Source organism: Cebidichthys violaceus, unplaced genomic scaffold, assembly GCF_023349555.1.
Source record: "Cebidichthys violaceus isolate CVI_PGR_0920_01 unplaced genomic scaffold, fCebVio1.0.p SCAF_15, whole genome shotgun sequence".
Lineage (NCBI taxonomy): Eukaryota > Metazoa > Chordata > Actinopteri > Perciformes > Stichaeidae > Cebidichthys > Cebidichthys violaceus.
In genome coordinates this window covers 3,829,623-3,845,419 of record NW_027176318.1, presented here as the reverse complement: position 1 = coordinate 3,845,419, position 15,797 = coordinate 3,829,623, and the positions used below count along the sequence as shown (strand labels likewise).

Here is a 15,797-nt window from a genome sequence, read left to right as displayed (position 1 = left end):
TTATGTAGTTTTTTCCATGCTGAAACATATCAACTGTAGAGCTGACTTCCAGTCAGAACTTCTTTTCATTTTTATAACCAATGTGCAGTCTTTAAAATTATTACTTTACAATTAATAATATAAAACTGAACACAATGAAATTTATGTTTTTCACAGTTGTATAAGTAATTGCTCTATTTGCTTTAATCTCTGCTGGAAAGGAGTCAGTGGGGCAGAAAAAGGCTTCCCAAAATGAACCCAGACTGATCAACTTAAAAAATGCAATATTCTTCTATATATTTCTTTCTTGTAAAGCTTCATATTGTACATTTATTTTTAACACAATGACTTAAAGGATATATTTGCTCTTTACTTAACTTAGAAAACTCAGAAGAGTATGTGTAACTCTGATTTAGATTTGTATTAATCTGTAGATTAATTCCATAATTTGAATGCAAGCATTCTGATGTTTTTTTTTCTTATACTTGCTTTATCCATTACAAGCATGCTATGGTTAAGGCTGGAGAAAGATTGTGGTTATTATTGTAAAAATGTGTGTCTGAAATGTTAGAATAACAACTGACACAATCTGAACTAATAAAATTTGTCCAGAGAACCTACAGGTCACTAAATGGTTGAACTCTCAATTTACCATGTGTCTGGAAATACCCAAGCTAAGACTTGGGGTCAATTATGACACTCAAACCCTTAAGGCTGAGCCTACAAGGATTTATGACCCCACTTTTCTTGTTTTATGAGCATCTACATTCCAGAGGAGCAGAAAGACACAGAGACACATCCAATTTTGCTGAAACGACGCAACAGGTACCTATCGATATCTTATGCTGAGCTAACATATGTTTAGTAAAAGTAAGTGTTCCTTGACATGTGGGTTTTGGACCTCTTGTTGACCTCTCTCCATTACTTGACTTCTTGTGTTATAATCCACATATGTGATTAAGTCAGTTTCTGTTTTGGTGAATTTCAATGTCACTGTTGCACGTGACATTGTTGGTTATGGTGAGCTCACACTCAAGGTTCCTTATTCTGTATCACACATTAGATTAGATTAATACATTATACTTGCCTTATATTACTGTGAAACAATGTACTATCCTTAATCCTGCTACTGTTTTTCCTACTGCAGCAGATGGAGAGCCAAATAACTGTGTTGAGTTCTCCTGAACAGGTCTGCACACCAAGACCTCACAGATACGCCCACCAAATGCTGATTTAGAACTGTTAGTGGACGGTTTGGCATCCCATTCGCCGGACACGGGAGAAGGATTGGTTGGGTTTGCTGTAGTCTCATCACATGACATTCTGTGCAGCGGTAAGTTGGCGTCACACTTTTCTGCTCAAGCTGCAGATCCTGTGGCTCTTACAGAAGTCTGTAAGCGCGCTGCCGACTAAATAGTTAACATTTACATAGACTCTTGCTACGCCTTTGGTGTAGTGCACAATTTTGGCGCCCTGTGGAAACACAGAGGCTTTCTGACAAGCCCATTTCCCAGCACCGTCTCGTGGCCGACTTGCTAGATGCCATAATGCTCCCTAAAACCGTCTGTTGAATGAAATGTGATGCTCACGCTTCTGATTTTTCAGGTTATTTTGATGTATGATGTTCAAGAATTGCAGACATTGGCTATTCCTAAAGAGCAAAAGTGTTTGGCCTCATCTAATCCAGTTTACAAAATTATGGATGGATGGGCCCAGACAATTGCCACGTGATCTCTTTTATTGTTACGCTAAATTAGCTCACAGCAGAGATAACTTGGCAAAAGGGGGAATAATGTAATTGTATTATTATTATTATTTATTTAGATTAAATCTACATACTTTTACTTTTGTAACTGTCCCATGCAGGTTGTAATCCTTTTCTTTAACTGTCTCATCAAAGCAAATAAGAACACCACTTAGATACAGTTAGTATAAATGTTTAAGAACATTTTACCTCTTTTATACTATATCAAATTCTCATGAAAACACATCATGACGTGATGAGCTGGCCCTCTATATTAAATATCACTGTATTCAAATTAGTTGGTGACTGACATTAGGGAATGTGAAAGAACTGTAACAATAAATATTCATACGTTATTTATTTAGAAATTACAATACGATGCGTTTTCACTGAACAGTTGGTCTAATACAGTATAGCAGGGGTCACCAATAGGCAGAGCCTGGATCTAAAAAGAATAGATAATTGAAAATTATTACATTTTGATGGAGTGCTTTTATTATAACCGGCGCAGCTTTTCCAGCCTTTACAGCACTTGTTCAGTGGCGCAGTAAACACACCGACCAATTGCAAGTGTTGTAAATCACATCACGTGATGCTGGTCAGCCAATCACATACGTATATTCCGAAGTTTTCCGACTCAAGTGAGATTTACACACAAGGGAGGAGGAAAGAGAACGAAGAGTAGAAGAATAACGTGAGTCAGAAGTTATTTCACATGACGTTCTCCAAAAAGAGAAAAGTGGACAGAGAGACCAGAGTCTTTAACCAAGAATGGACAGACTCATTAAAAGCGGTAATGTGAAGCGCCACTACGAGACAAAGCATAACTCTTTAGAGCAAATGCACCCACTCACATCCAAAATAAAGGCACAGAAAATAAACAATCTAAGAGTCCAATATGATCAGAATCCTAACACGTTAATTCATTGACCAACAATGATGTTAACAGAGAGGAATAAAGCTGAAACAAGTGGTTTAATAACCACAGATAAAGTTCTTGCACACACATTTCTCTTATTAGAAGATGAGGAAAATATAGTATCGTGGTTTTCTTGATTGATATCACTTCACACCTGAATGAACTGAATTTAAAGCTGCAGGACAAGTCAGTTAAATACATTTTTCTAATATTAAGTACTTTATTTTAAGGGCCACATTTTTCAAAAGCTTTCTGTTATGTAATGTTCTTTTTTTTTATCCAGCTCTTATTTTACTTGAAATGAGAGAACATTTATATATTATTAGAGTATGTATTATTTATAATTCAGTTCAATTTGAAATTGGACAATAAATATTGTTGAGATATTCAATTTAACTTTCTTTATTTGATTTGACAAACAGTTGCTACGTACAGACGTTAATACAACTGTTGGCTACTTCAATATACATGGGACTATAGCGTAAGTTAGACATTATTGTGTATTGTATTGTAACCCTTTGATGAGGAAATTCTCTCTAACTGGACCTAGTTGAACTTTGCTATACAGGGGTATTTAATTACAGTAGTGATTTGTCAGAGAATAACTAAGTAGCATCATTTATCTGTAGACCTCAGGTTTTAAAACTAGACTTAAAGAAACAGTTACTGGAAACAAAGTAAAGAAATTATAACATATCACATTTTATTAATTTAGCATGGTACACAAGAGGGTTTTTTTGTATTTTGTAGAAAATGTGTTGTTTGCTAACAACGTATCAAACATGTAGCCGATCACCTCACTCATTTTATGTGGCTGGGGAGAGAGAGGAGGGTAGCAACCCGAGTTTCCCAAACTGCAAAGCTGTCATACAGAAATCAGTGTGGTAGGAGGTAAAATCATATGTGCAAAGATGACGCCGCAATGGAAGGCAGATCTCCAGCACCATGGCACCCATTCCGGGATGGTGTGGCCTAAGAGGTTCAATGTGTTTTCTGCTCTTATGTGCAATAATAATTGTGTTTCCTAATAATTGATGCATGAGAAACCATGGCAACCAAAGAATGTACAACCAAATGCAAACAATTATAGTGAGAAGAACCAAAACCAGCAACCACTAGATTGAAGAAACGATTTGTAAAACCATTTAGCCAAACATTGACTAACATGTGGTATGAATATGCTAAGTTCACAGTTCAGCAGCACACCAACTGTGACGTGTTTAAAACATGACCACAGCCTTTGTACCGATAGAACACACATCAGAAGAGTGTGCCAAAGATCCAAAAGAATTTAGGCATCATACTTTTTAGTCTAAAAAGGTCAATCCTGCAACATTGGACTTGTTTCCATTGCCTGACTGTTTTCCTCCCATAGGACTACGAAAGTGACATTTCTGTGTAATACTTAGGTTCATTATTACAGCTATCTGAGAAATATGATCCCACAAAACGGGGAATGCTCTAACCTTATCGATTAATGATAAAACATTTTGGGTAATATGTGTTGTTTCGATAAATTGTAAATACTTTAATGGTCATAGGAATGGCCAAAGGGGGAATTGTTGTGGAAATGTATAATATCGTTCTTTTAGTTATAACTTGTATTGCTTAAACCTGCATATATGCAGATGACGCCAACTAGACTAATTTAAACCCAAATAATAATAAATGTTATCATATCTAAGACATATCATGTCTGGCTTGCTATGACGTCATCCTGATTTCACCACTTAATCCTGTGCGCACGAAAACAAATACCAAGGCTGGGAACCTGGTCTTGGTGGATGCATCTGCAGACAGAGGAGAAGGAGGACATCTGCGAAGGGAGGGGGGGAGAAAGACGAGATAATGTGCATATATACTCTGCTTTAACTATTCATTGTTGTTAGACCTCCGATCCATCTGTGGGGAAAGAACTCTATTCAGCTGAATTACTATTAGTGTCTGTTCAATAAATATGTTTTTAATTGTTTAAGAGTTTTCTCATCTCACTTATTTCTCACTGGGAGGTTAAAAATATTTTTTTCCACCACACGTCATGTCACTCTACAACAACTAAATGGGCAACTACAGTCCAGAGATGCTCAAGTCCAAATCAAGTCTCAAGACTTAGCTAGAATCTAAGTCAAGTTTCAAGTCTTTGAGCTAGGGTCCAAGTAAGGTCAAGTCAAAAATTGTTTCAGTTTAAGAGAACATTATATTTAAAATATTTTCACCGCTTTATCTTTCCATCACTCAGCTCTTTCTGACAGGAAACTAATCTGAAATTGAAACGTATTAATCTATTTCTTCAAACTCCATCGACTGTAGATAATACACTGACAATGGATAAGTACAATACATCTCCCTTTAGTGCTAGAAACTCGAGTTTGCATCTCATCAGAGACCTGAAATCAGCAGCAATCATCAACAATGTTTCACCACCCTTTAACCATGTGCAAATATTTAAAAAAAATATATTTTAAAAAACATTGGTCTTGGCCGTAAAAAAGAGCCATAAATGTAAAAGAATGTCTGTATGATCTGCACTGTCAATAAAAGCAGACTTGATGTTCATTGTGATGAATGTAACAATTTAAGCAAGTTTCAAGAGTCCACCAATTGACCATACTACACATAAAAGAATAGAGGATATGGCTGCCTGTAAATGAAAAATACTAAAACAATCCAAACTTCTTTCTTTTGAAAATTGTTATAATAAAAAATGTTAAGAATACAAGTTTTGAAGTTTAGGGGCTTAAACTTTAGACCTCATTTGAATATCATAAGAAGACGGTTTAACCTGAAAGTTAAACCTGCTGCCAGGCTAAAGACAGGGCGCCATCACAATGTGCCCATACTTCCACTTAATGTTGGCTGAGCAGAACAACACTGACGGTCACATTTGTAAGCTTAGGAATGTTTAATATTCCATATCGTCAGAAGCTAAAACATTTGAACATAAAGGTAAAAGGAGCACATTTCACTGAATGCACTTACAGAGTCATATCACTGAGCTGCACTGATCTGAAATTAGATTATACTGGAGACCAGGAACACAGAGCAGGATTACTGGCTATCACAGATAAAAGAACGTCAGTTTGTGATGCTGTCAGCCTAGTACCACATGAAACCTCAGTTCCTGAATCTGGTTAAATATAGCAGGGTTCTTCAGAGATAAAAAAATATTCTTCACAGTATTTTTTCATCACATCCATGCATGTCATTGTAAGTCATCCATGGCACACTTTAAATGGCACTTAAAAAAAAGAAAAAGAAAAAGAAAGAACAGGTTTACTTTCATTGACATGGTAGGAGGAGTCGAGGATCAGACTCAAGGAATGTGTTGCCAGTGTGGGTTGCTGCTGTTTGTTTAAATAGAAAGCTCCCAATCTGTAATAAGTTGAATCTTCTTCTTGCATTTGATGACATGTATCAAGCACTTGCACAATATCATAAATGCAACAGAGACATACAGAACCAAATCCTGACGGATGGACTTCACAAAACACTTAAAAACCCAGCTGAAACGATCATGATTATATATTTGCACAGAGAAAAGAACAGGAAATTACTCCTTCTCAATTTTCCCTTTTTTTTCATAAACAGAAACAAAACAAAGAAATAACACAATAGCGCATGGCACTGTGATCACTTGGCATCTGTGAAATCATAAAACAATTCAAAGTGGAGATAAATGACACAATTTTGTAGACAGCCAACGTCTTCACAGAGGCAGCACAATCAGGAGACCCACGCTCACTCACGGCAGTAGTATTAATACCAATCTGCGCTTGATTGAGGGTGTTGTAGTAGTAGTAGTAGTAGTAGTAGTAATAGTAGTAGTAGGAAGTTAAGCAAGAGTCCACTCTCCCTGTTTGACTCAGTGTTTCCAGGAGACCATTCTTAAGTCTGATTGTTAACCAACCTATAAAGTGCTTTCACAAAATGATCTTCTCCTCATAATAATCATCCTCATCTATACAATAAATCAGTATGTCAATTAGGGCAATGTTATGAGTAGGAAAGAAAAGAGATTATTAAAAAGGGTCTTTCAGGCACGAGCAGAGCTCTTCTCTTCCTCTTCCGCTGTTCCTTCTCTCCACAGCTTTGCTTTTCCTTTCTGATTAATTTTCTTTACTTCTTGAATGGTGTCAATCTGCCAATGTTGTGCCAGAAGGTGGAGGTTTTGCGCTTGGGCTCAGCCAGCATGAAGACTTGCTGCTGGGGCAAAGCAGTGGGAAGAGAGGGGTGTTTCTGTCGCAGAAGGAAGTCGTAGTAGGGTCTGGTCACTGCTGAGGAGGAGATAAAGAGACAGTAGCATTACAATTATCATTCTTATGAAGAAAAGCATTAGGAAGCATACATTCGAAAATATTCCAGATATGTATTTTAAGTGTCACAGAGTGAAGCATATAGTAAATTCTAAAATAAAAGTAGGTATTCCAACAATGACAGTATTGCTGTCAGTTGGTATTGCGCAGGGGAGAAAGTACTTGTACTTACTGTCTTACATTTACACAGCACTAATTCCATAAGTTAAACAACAAAATAGTCTGTCTACTTACCTACCTGTCACCTACCTGACTGTCATACCTGCCTGTTAAACAATGGTCATGTTGGTTGTTTACATTCATGATGGGGGAGTGGCTTTGGAGGGAGACTTAAAGGGACGGCGGTCAGTGTTGAAGACTTTCTCACTAGATTTAGAGACACTTTTAGAGCTAGGGCTACTGGCTACTTATTTTATACATTCTTATGTCTTTTTTTACTTCTCTATTTATCTGAGTGTATTTGGCTTCTGGAGGGATACTGCACTATTTGACTCAGCTAGTATATTGTTCTTGCTTTTACAAGTTGTGTTATTAGCTGTACCTAGGCTGCTTCAGTGTTAATGCTTTTACAGTTTCTGTCTGTGTAATGTAGGTGTGATTTAATTTCACTTGCCCTGTTAAGTGCCAGGGGAGTGGCTTGCACATCTCAAGGTAATATATAGTAAGTCCAGTCAAAGTTTCACTCCAGAGTGTATTTGGCTTCTGGACGGATACTGAACTACTTGACTCAGCTAGAATAGACTAAGTATATTGTTCTTGCTTTTACAAGTTGCTATTAGCTGTACCTAGGCTGCTTCAGTGTTAATGCTTTTGCAGTTTCTCTTTGTGTAAGGTAGGTGTGATTTAGTTTCACTAGGTCAATTGCCCTGTTAAGTGCCAGGGGAGTGGCTTGCACTCCTGGCAGAAAATGAGCAATCAGTAGGTAGCTGTCCTTACCCACTGCTGGTGGTTGGAAGCGTCAGCTTCCAAGCGTTGGGCAAACGAAGGCAACAGGGCGACTTTTTCAAGCCAGACTTCGTCAAGCAAAGACTTTTCGAGCGTATACTTGCGGCTCAGTAATCTGTTTATATTGACTACCATGTGTTTGCATCCTATTTCTGTCCGTTCCCCTGTCCGGTGGTCACGTAGACATTGGGTCACTCCCAGATGCCATGACTCCACTTATCTCATCTATCCTACTCTCTCAGCTCATGGCAAGCAAGTGGTGGCAGGGGGGGGCTTTGGAATTGCCAGTGAGCAGTGTCAAAAGCTGAGTTCATCTCAGGCTACGCATCCTTGCTCTCCCTCAACTTTCTTGCTCTAACTGAGACCTGAATCACACCACAAAACACTACAACACCCGCAGCTCTGTCAGATGTGTACTCTTTCTCTCACACTCCCAGAGCTGCTAGGCGAGGTGGTGGTACTGGCCTGCTAATTTCCCCAAAATGGATATACTCTCTTTTCTCTGTTCCACAGTTCTCGCCATATTTCATGCTGTTACTGTCACGTATCCAGTCAAGCTCACCATTGCTGTTGTGTATTGCCCACCAGGCCCCCTTGGTGAGTTCCTAGAGGAGCTTGAAACATTTGTCTCGCACTTCCATGACGATGGCTCCGCACTCATCATTGCTCGGCGACTTCAACATCCAGACTGATAAGCTCGAACCTCTTCTTCTATTCCTCTCCTCCTTTGACCTTTACCACTCCTCTTCTCCTCCTACCCACAATGCCGGCAACCAGCTGGATCTTATCTTCACTAGACACTGTTCAACTGATAATCTCTGACCACTATTTCATGTCCTACTCCTCTCCCCCCTTACTTCCTCCACCTACCCACATGGTTTCTACCCGTACTCATCTCCGCTCCCCCTCCCCCACTTATCTTTCCTCTTCTGTTACCTCTGCCCTCCCTGACCCTGAATCCTTCTCTCTCCTATCCCCTGATACTGCTACTAATCTTCTCCTCTCCACCCTTTCCTCTTCTTTGGACAACCTCTGTCCCCTCTCCCCTAACGAGGTCCTCAACCTACATCTAACCGCCCCACCACGTGCTCCCCTGACCTGATCCCCTCCTTTCTTCAGTCTTTTGCGACTGAACTCCTTCCTTTCCTCACCCACCTCATCAACACATTTCTTGTTTCAGGATGCTTTCCCACGGCTTTCAAGACTGCCAGAGTCACCCCCTTCTGAAGAAACCATCACTTGACCCCTCTGATGTCAATAACGTCAGATCGGTTTCTCTTCTACCCTTTCTATCCAAAACACTTGAACGTGCTGTCTTTAACCCACTGTCTTCCTATTTCCAACAGAACAGTTTCTTGGACCCCCACCAGTCCGAGTTCAAGGTGGGTCACTCGACAGAGACAGCCCTCCTTGCGGTGACAGAGTTGCTTCACGTGGCGAGAGTGAACTCTCTCTCCTCTGTCCTGATTCTCCTGGACCTGTCTGCGGCGTTTGACATCGTGAACCACCAGATCCTCCTCTCCAACCTTGAGGGGATGGGCTTCTCAGGCTCTGTACTCTCCCTGTTTGCATCCTACCTGACAGATCGATCCTACCAAGTGACATGGAGGGGGGCCGTGTCAGAACCACGCATGCTGCTGACTACGGTGGTTCCACAAGGTTCAATTCTGGGCCCCCTTCTCTTCTCGCTCTACACAACATCTCTGGGTTCTGTTATTCGCTTGCATGACTTCTCATACCATTGTTATGCCGATGATACCCAGCTGGTCTTTTCATTTCCCCCCGGTGACACTCAAGAGGATGCTGTGTGCTTGGCTGCCATCTCGAAGTGGATGCACCACCTGACACACCACCTCAAGCTCAACCTGGACAAAGCCGAGCTACTGTTCCTCCCAGGGAAGGGTTGCCAACACCGAGACCTGTCCATCACCATTGATGATACCGTGGTACGCCAACTCAGACTGCGAGGAATCTGGGTGTGACCCTGGACGACCAACTCGTTCTCAGCAAACATTGCATCGGTTACACGCTCCTGCAGATTCCTGCTCTCCAACATCAGGAGGATTCGCCCCTTCCTCACTGACGAGACGGCGCAGGTGCTCATCCAGGCTTTTGTCATCTCCCGCCTGGACTACTGCAACTCACTACTTGCCGGAGCCCCGACGTCGACCATCAGACCTCTGGAGCTTGTCCAGAAAGCTGCAGCTTGTCTGGTGTTCAATCGCCCCAAGTTCTCCCACACAACTTCCCTTCTCTGTTCTCTACACTGGCTCCCTGTAAGAGATCGCATCCAGTTTAAGACTCTGGTGCTAGCCTACAGGGCAGTGAAAGGAACAGCTCCTTCCTATCTCTGGGCCATGGTCAAGCCCTACACCCCCGCCCGACCACTTCCCTCTGCTGCCTACAATACACTTATTGTAAGTCACTTTGGACAAAAGCGTCTGCTAAATGACTGAAATATAATGTAATGTAATCTGTTCTCAGTGCCAACACCTGAAATTACTACCTGGAGATCAAATAAGGCTTTTCTTAATGTATCTGTTAGAGAAATTCACTCGAAGCCGATGTAAAAGTCATTATCACAGGACATTTAGTCTTGCAAGAAGGGGTCAGGGTTGTACACATACAAGGTAACGTGTCAAGACTGCTCAGAGTTTCAACTCCAAGCCACTGGGTTATATAGTTGTAAACATAGACACACACAAGGCACAAGACGGCCTATGACAGGTTCCCCTCACATGAGATAACAAATGGGCTTTACATCATACAGGGGAGAGAAGTAAATGGTATCTGGTTCTTCACTTAACACTCTGTTCTCGCACTAAGGTCACCCTTGGTAACAGAGGAAGCCATGGTTGTAACTTAGTAGTAGTAGTACTGAGTAATGCTGTTGTCCCTTACAGGTTTATGATCACTATCAATTAGGACAGAAGCTAAATTACACTTCCCCCTGACCCTTTGGCCCCTAAACATGCAATCACTTGTTTTCCCTAAGTGTCAAAGGAAGTTCAACTAGTCAGGCCACATGTGGTAAGGCTTTGTGAGCAGATAACATCTTCAATGTCAAATAGGAGAAACATAATTAGTCTTAAATTTCCTATCTTAAACTATATTGTCCTGTCATGTCTTGACATGTTGTATATTGTATTGTCTTGTCATATCTTGTCGTATCTTTTCCTATCTTTTCTTGTCCTGTCTTGTTTTGATGTACACTAGCCGACCCCATCTTTAAGCTATAACATCAATGAAACCCAATACTTTCTGGAGATGTTTCACATTAAACATTTAAAATAATAAATGGACGATCCTCTGATAGAAGGATGAGCCACAGCCACAGTCGTATGCCAAGTTGTGTATATATATATCTTATTTTTCTTGAGGTGTCATGTCTTGTTGTGTCTTGTCATGTCTAGTTGAATCTTATCTTCTTATGTCTTGTCAAATCTTGTCATGTCTTGTCTTCATTGAAGTATCTTGTTGTGTCTTCATTGACGTATCTTGTTGTGTCTTGGTTTCATTGACGTATCTTGTGTCTCGACATAGCTTGTCTTCTTGTGTCTTCATTGACATATCTTGTTGTGTCTTGTCGTATCTTGTCTTGTAGTATCTTGTTGTGTCTTGTCGTATCTTGTCTAGTCTTGTCATGTCTTATCGTATCTTGTTGTGTCTCATCGTGCCTTGTCTTGTTGTGTTTTCATTGACATATCTTGTTGTGTCTTATCATATCTTGTCTTGTCGTGTCTTCATTGATGTATCTTGTTGTGTCTTATCATATCTTGTCTTGTCGTGTCTTCATTGACGTATCTTGTTGTGTCTTATCATATCTTGTCTTGTCATGTCTTGTAGTATGTTGTTGTCTTGTCGTATCTAGTTTTGTCTTGTTGTATCTTGTTGTGTCTTGTCGTATCTTGTCTTGTCGTATCTTATTTTGTTGTGTCTTCACTGACATATCTTGTCGTGTCTTGTAGTATCTTGTCATGTCTTGTCATGTATTGTATCTTTTTGTGTCTTGTTGTATCTTGTCTTATTGTGTCTTGTTATGTCTTGTTGTGTCTTGTCGTAGCTTTTCTTGTAGTATCTTGTTGTGTCTTGTCGTATCTTGTCTAGTCTTGTCATGTCTTGTCGTATCTTGTTGGGTATGGTCTTATCTTGTTGTGTCTCATATCTTGTCTCGTTGTGTCTTCATTGACGTATCTTGTTGTGTGCTATCGCATCTTGTTGTGTTTTGTTGGATCTTGTCGTATCTTGCCTAGTCTTGTCATGTCTTGTCGTATCTTGTTGGGTCTGGTCTTATCTTGTTGGGTCTGGTCTTATCTTGTTGTGTCTTGTCGTATCTTGTCTCATGTCTTCATTGACATATCTTGTTGTGTCTTGTCGTATCTTGTCTCGTGTCTTCATTGACATATCTTGTTGTGTCTTGTCGTATCTTGTCTCGTGTCTTCATTGACATATCTTGTTGTGCGGTATCGCATCTTGTTGTGTTTTGTTGTATCTTGTCGTATCTTGTCTAGTCTTGTCATGTCTTGTCGTATCTTGTTGGGTCCGGACTTATCTTGTTGTGTCTTGTCGTATCTTGTCTTGTAGTATCTTGTTGTGTCTTGTCGTATCTTGTCTCATGTCTTCATTGACATATCTTGTTGTGTCTTGTCGTATCTTGTCTCGTGTCTTCATTGACATATCTTGTTGTGTCTTGTCGTATCTTGTCTCGTGTCTTCATTGACATATCTTGTTGTGCGGTATCGCATCTTGTAGTGTTTTGTTGTATCTTGTCTAGTCTTGTCATGTCTTGTCATATCTTGTTGGGTATGGTCTTATCTTGTTGTGTCTCATATCTTGTCTCGTTGTGTCTTCATTGACGTATCTTGTTGTGTGCTATCGCATCTTGTTGTGTTTTGTTGGATCTTGTCGTATCTTGCCTAGTCTTGTCATGTCTTGTCGTATCTTGTTGGGTCTGGTCTTATCTTGTTGGGTCTGGTCTTATCTTGTTGGGTCTGGTCTTATCTTGTTGTGTCTTGTCGTATCTTGTCTCGTGTCTTCATTGACATATCTTGTTGTGAGGTATCGCATCTTGTTGTGTTTTGTTGTATCTTGTCGTATCTTGTCTAGTCTTGTCATGTCTTGTCGTATCTTGTTGGGTCCGGACTTATCTTGTTGTGTCTTGTCGTATCTTGTCTTGTAGTATCTTGTTGTGTCTTGTCATATTTTGTCTAGTCTTGTTGTGTGGTATTGCATCTTGTTGTGTATTGTTGTATCTTGTTGTGTCTTGTTGTGTCTTGTCGTGTATCGTCTTATCTTGCCTAGTCTTGTCATGTCTTGTCGTATCTTGTTGGGTCTGGTCTTATCTTGTTGTGCCTCGTCGTATCTTGTCTCGTTGTGTCTTCATTGACGTATATTGTTGTGTGGTATTGCATCTTGTTGTGTTTTGTTGTATCTTGTTGTATCTTGTCGTATCTTGTCTAGTCTTGTCATGTCTTGTTTTATCTTGTTGGGTCCGGTCTTATCCTGTTGTGTCTTGTCATATCTTGTCTTGTTGTGTCTTCATTGACGTATCTTGTTGTGATGGTATCACATCTTGTTGTGTCTTGTCGTATCTTGTCTTGTGTCTTCATTGACGTATTTTATTATGTCTTTTTGTATCTTGGTGTGTCTTGTTGTATCTTGTTGTGTCTCATCGCAGCTTGTCTTGTCGTGTCTTCAGTGATATATCTTGTTGTGTCTTGTAGTATCTTGTCTTGTAGTATCTTGTTGTGTCTTGTCATGTCTTGCCTTACCTTGTTGGGTCTCATCGTATCTAGTTTTGTCTTGTGTCTTTATTGACTTATCTTGTCTTATCGTGTCTTGTTGTATCTTTCATGCCGTGTCTTGTACCTTTTTGTGTCTTGTTGTATCTTTTCTTGTTGTGTCTATCTTTTTGTGTCTTGAAGTAGCTTGTCATGTCTTGTATCTTTTTGTGTCTTGTAGTAGCTTGTCATGTCTTGTATCTTTTTGTGTCTTGTAGTAGCTTGGCATGTCTTGTATCTTTTTGTGTCTTGTAGTAGCTTGTCATGTCTTGTTGTGTATTGTTGTATTGTATCTTTTTGTGTCTTGTCGTATCTTGTTGTGTCTTGTCTTGTTATGTCTTGTTTTGACAAGTGCCAGTCCTAGCTTTAAGTTATACCATCAATACAACTCAAAACTTCCTGAGTTAATGTTTCACATCAAACACATACTAGAAAAGGGGAGCATTTTCTAATATTATTATTTATTTGATCTTGTATAGTTCATATTTTGATTTCTAAGCTCATACTAGTTGTATAAAGTCAAGTAAAATTGTCTTTGTTGTGTATAACTTATTTGATACATTCTTATTTGTTTTTACTTCTCTTGTGTTTTGTCTTGTCTTGTGTTATCTTGTCTTGTCTTATCGTGTCTTGTTGTATCATGACTTTTATTAACTTGTCTTATCTCAACTTATCTTTGTTTAATTTGATGGAATGATTATTCTTAAAACAACTCTTTTAACTCTGATCCAAACAACAGCAAAGTAGAAGCAACTGAAAAAGAAGTGAATAACAACAATATTTCTGTTAGTGAACAGTGAGTGGTCAGTTTAACATTAGTGTTGTGAAATGATGTAGAAATGCATGATGCTGAATGTATTGTGACAGCATGTAATCATTGACAGATTGAGTTTGCATTAAAAGCAAAAGCATCAACTGTCCATTAACATAGAAGCAGAGAGTTTGGTCCTGCATCTTCTTTTCAGAAACTACCAGAAACATCTGACTGCCAATCAAATAAACAGCCAGGAAGATGATGTATCCACACAATGTACAATGTAGGCACTGAGAGAAATTACATCATCATTCATGTTAGGGTTGATGGAATGTCATACCAACAGAGTGATATCAAAATCCATACACAACTGCTCTGAATTTCTCTTAACACAAATAGTGTTTTAATTCAGTAATTGTTGCCAATTGCTTTTACTTTGTCTAGTTGCATAATAATGCCTATTAAAAGCCTATCAAGAAAGGTGATGATTAATTTTTTGAGAACAGCAAAATAGAAGCGATTGGAGCACTGACATTTGTTATCATTTGTTGTCTTGTTGAGAGAGTGTTTGCAGGACTGTTGATAAATAACTCTGCTGTCCTGTTCTGTAGAAGGAAGATTATTTTTAGCCCTACTCAAACCTTTACTGTGATTCCTAGAAGTGATTTTGAAATGCTTGAAGAATACAGGTAAAAAGTGTGGCTGTTTATAGATCAGTGCTTATATATTATTCATAGTGAGGTGACCCATGTCCAAGCCATGGGAGAGAGGAAGAACATCTTAAGACTGATATTACACAGAGACTTAAGGTGACCTAAGGGGTTTTATATTCCCTGAACGCTTGGTGCATACCTTTGGGTTTCCCAGCTGGATGGCTTTTACAGGCATTAAGCATAGCCTGTTTTTTCTGGACTTCTGTAAGAGAAAATCCTGAAAGGAGAAAAAGAAAGAGTATCACTATAAAGTCAGGTTTATTTATTTAGCCCAGTATCAACTGTATCTATAGAGCATACAACACCCTTTGTAGATTTAACTTAGTATCACTATGAAGCTTTCTCAATAAGTTATTCTTTCATTTTGTTTGTTCACAAAAGGTGAACCAAAGAGACTGTCCACATTCTCAATATAAGCCAACAAGGACTTAATGGATGGAAATGTGCTGGACTCAACATACGTCCAACACATTCATTCCTCATAATTCATAGTGTCACAGTGAAGCAGCCGCACAACTCAAGACACAAGCCTGGCTGACATTTTGCTTGTCTATTCTTTTGGTCAGCATCATATGAAAGCCATTTACTGCTGGCAGCCCAACCCTTCCTGAGGCACCACAAAGTGAGGAGGGTAAGGTAAAGTACATAGA

The 15,797-nt window shown here is 39.5% G+C and overlaps 1 protein-coding gene across 4 annotated transcripts in view; it reads right to left on the bottom strand.

The window, feature by feature from the left end:
• Positions 1-3,320: 3,320 nt before the first annotated feature.
• The window catches only part of arhgef4 (Rho guanine nucleotide exchange factor (GEF) 4), a 128,230-nt gene continuing 115,753 nt past the window's right edge, over positions 3,321-15,797 (bottom strand). For 3 of the 4 annotated variants that reach the window (XM_068709629.1, XM_068709631.1, XM_068709632.1), the window contains 2 exons: positions 15,287-15,364; positions 3,321-6,916 (listed from right to left, as the gene is read on the bottom strand). In XM_068709629.1, the coding sequence (XP_068565730.1) occupies positions 6,759-6,916; positions 15,287-15,364 (236 nt within the window). In that variant the 3' untranslated portion in view covers positions 3,321-6,758. The remainder of the gene's footprint in view (positions 6,917-15,286; positions 15,365-15,797) is intronic. The other variant, XM_068709630.1, reaches the window with a different exon arrangement.